The sequence below is a fragment of the Mrakia frigida genome, assembly GCF_051309035.1.
Source record: "Mrakia frigida strain ATCC 22029 unplaced genomic scaffold BDY24scaffold_77, whole genome shotgun sequence".
NCBI lineage: Eukaryota > Fungi > Basidiomycota > Tremellomycetes > Cystofilobasidiales > Mrakiaceae > Mrakia > Mrakia frigida.
Window position 1 is genome coordinate 3052 of NW_027481204.1, and position 2662 is coordinate 5713.

The 2662-nt window shown below is 54.0% G+C and overlaps 1 protein-coding gene across 1 annotated transcript; it reads right to left on the reverse strand.

Moving 5' to 3' along the window:
* Positions 1–115: 115 nt before the first annotated feature.
* Positions 116–2474, reverse strand: BDY24DRAFT_419481 (uncharacterized protein; the record flags this gene model as incomplete). The annotated part of the gene is made up of 9 exons (XM_076643988.1): positions 116–130; positions 246–260; positions 341–1072; positions 1240–1374; positions 1447–1470; positions 1540–1611; positions 1690–1947; positions 2018–2104; positions 2178–2474. The coding sequence occupies 9 exons, from the start codon at positions 2472–2474 to the stop codon at positions 116–118; spliced, it is 1635 nt and encodes a 544-aa protein (XP_076491940.1).
* Between the last annotated feature and the right edge of the window lie 188 nt (positions 2475–2662).

Sequence of the window (2662 nt, forward strand, 5' to 3'; positions counted from 1 at the left end):
TTCGAACTGAGCGACGCGACTTCTCGCCTCGATCGACCCATCCAGCATGCTCACTCGGCCTTCGGAGAGCTACTTTTCAAAAGTGGCTCTCGAGCCTGAGAGTGAGCGCGCTCACTCAGTTCTCGGAGAGCTGCTTTTCAAAAGTGGCTTTCGAACTGAGCGACGCTACTCTGCAGTTCGATAGTCAATTTGAGGGAGAGGAGGACGAGAGAGACGTTGTGTTGAGAGGAAGCTAGGGGACTCACCAAGGTAGATTTGACCTGGAGTTGAGAGAATGTCAAAGAAGATAGTGTCAGTGGAGGGAGACGGGGACGAAAAAAGAAAGAAAGGGAAAGCTCACGCGAAACTGAGCGAAAGCGGCAAGCTCCTCGTCCTCAAACATCTCGATGAAGGCTGGCACAAATCGGTCGGTGAGAAGGGAGATCTGAGCAAGCTCTGCGTCCGTAGCTGCTGTTCCTGAGCGTTCCTGGGTTCCGAGAGCAACATTGAGGAGGACGGCAGACAGGAACGACCGAATGCTCTTTCGAAGGGTGGTGGTTTGCCCTGTTCGACGACCTCCGTTCGATTTGATGATTTCCAAGATGGAGGCGGTCGTGATGTTGTCAAGCTGAGGAGTGATGGTTGCCATTAGACGGTACTTGCTGGGTGAGTCGAACGACTGAGAGCTTGAGGGAGCGACCGATTTGGCGAGCTTCTCCTTTTCGATGAGAGTGTTCTTGGCGGACAGAGCGACTCCCCTCTTCTTCTTGTCGGATTCCTTCTTCTTGGCGTCCGCTGCGACGGCTTTCTCCTCGACGAGCTTCTCAGCAGCCGATGGTTCGTTGGCGAGGATGACGGAGGGAAGAGCGAGGGTCTCTTTGATGGCTCCGACTCTGGGACTGCTGCTGAAGAGGTGCACAAGGAGGCCGACGTCTCCACCGTAGAGTTGTGAGAGAACGTCCCGGAAGACCTCCGAGGTGAGGAGACTCCCGGCTCCGAGTCCGAGTTTTGGGGTGTAGGTCTCGTTGAGGTTGAGAGCGTTGATCTCGAGGAGCATCTCGTCCGCGTTGCTGATGACGGCGTGGACGAACCTCTGTAAGCATCATGGAAAACGTGGGAGTCAGCTTTTTGGTCGAGAAACATTTCCCAAAAGCCAGACGCGCGTCACGCGTCTTTCTGAAGCCACTTTCGAAAAGTGGCTTTCTCGACGCGACCAGAACAGTTCTGCTTCCCCAAAAAGTGAACGAAACAGCAACGTACCCGGTAGAAATTATCCCTCTCCCCTGCCTCGCAGCCACCTGTCTCGGGAAACGTGATTCGAGCGAGGAGAATCGTTTCGAAGCTCCCCTCAGCGTCCTTCCGAAGAGCTCCACCGGCTCTCATGTTCTTAACTCGCTGTAAGGTACAAGAGAAAGAAACTATGTCAGCCTACTATCTTAGGTTGTCTTTATATCCAAAATCACTGACTTCCGGATCGAAGAGGGCAAGAACCTGTGGTGGAGGAACGAGGAGAGGTCAGCGAAGTCAGGGAGGAAGTCTCGAGCAGTAGAACAGACTTACGGGACAAAGACCGTACTTCAACACATCAGTCAAGACATCAACTTTCCTCCACAGGCCCTTGGGAGTCATGATCTGGAAAGAAGGTACAAAACAAAGTGAGCGAAAGGAAAAGGACGCGACGCGTCGATGACCAGGGAAGGAAAAGCTCACCTTCTCTCCCAGAACCCTTTTACATGTAGCCAAATTGGAAGCGTCACGATCATCGAGAACGTAGTTCGATGGCCAATTCGCAAACGCTTCCGATCCGTTGAGCAAGGTTCGGAGGTTGGCGATGTCGGACGGGGAGGAGGGGAGGTTGAGCTGTGAAAGCTTCTCGACCGCCTTGGGACCGGCGGAGATACGACCGTAATCCTGCTGGCAGATGGCTTTCCACTCGGCGACGAGGAGGACGAGGAGGGGAACGGTGAACTGTAGCAGACGAAGAGCATCAGACTTGTTGTTTGAGATGAACGCGCGTCGAAAAAGGGAAGCTGCTCACGGTGGCGATTCCATGAATTGAAAGGCACCCCATCTGAGTAGCACGCTCGTTGTAGTTCGTTCTCCAGACGGAGGAGGTGGTGGCGAGCTGCATGGGGAGCAAACCGAGACTGGTCAGTTTCACTCGAAAAGAGAGGGAAACGGAAAAAAAAGAAACGAACGAGATGCATCTGCTCAGCGAGGGACGAGTGGACCCTAGTGACGAACTGGACCTGAGGGTTCACTGCTCCTTGGGTGAACTTGACACCGTCTCTTGTCTGACAGTAGGTGAAACACCAGATGTAAGCGGCCTTGGCGAGTTCCTTCGGAGGGAGGAGCAGCTGAGCCTCGGTGGCTCCTGTGGCGAGGAAGTCGTCCCGGACGACAAGGAGGGTTCCTAGGATAGTCGTCTTGTCAGAGGGACGAGAACCGTTCGCGAGACGGTCGTTATCTCCGTTGGTAATGGCTTCGAGGGCCATGGCATCGTTGAGGATGTCTGCGAGGAGGACGAGCAAAGTTCGTCAGCCGATGTTCACATCGTCAACTTCGATATTGGGATGGAGAGAGCTACATTTCAAAAGTGGCTCTCGAGCTCGAGAGTGAGCACGCTCACTCAGTTCTCGGAGAGCTGCTTTTGAAAAGTGGCTTTCGAACTGAGCGACGCGAC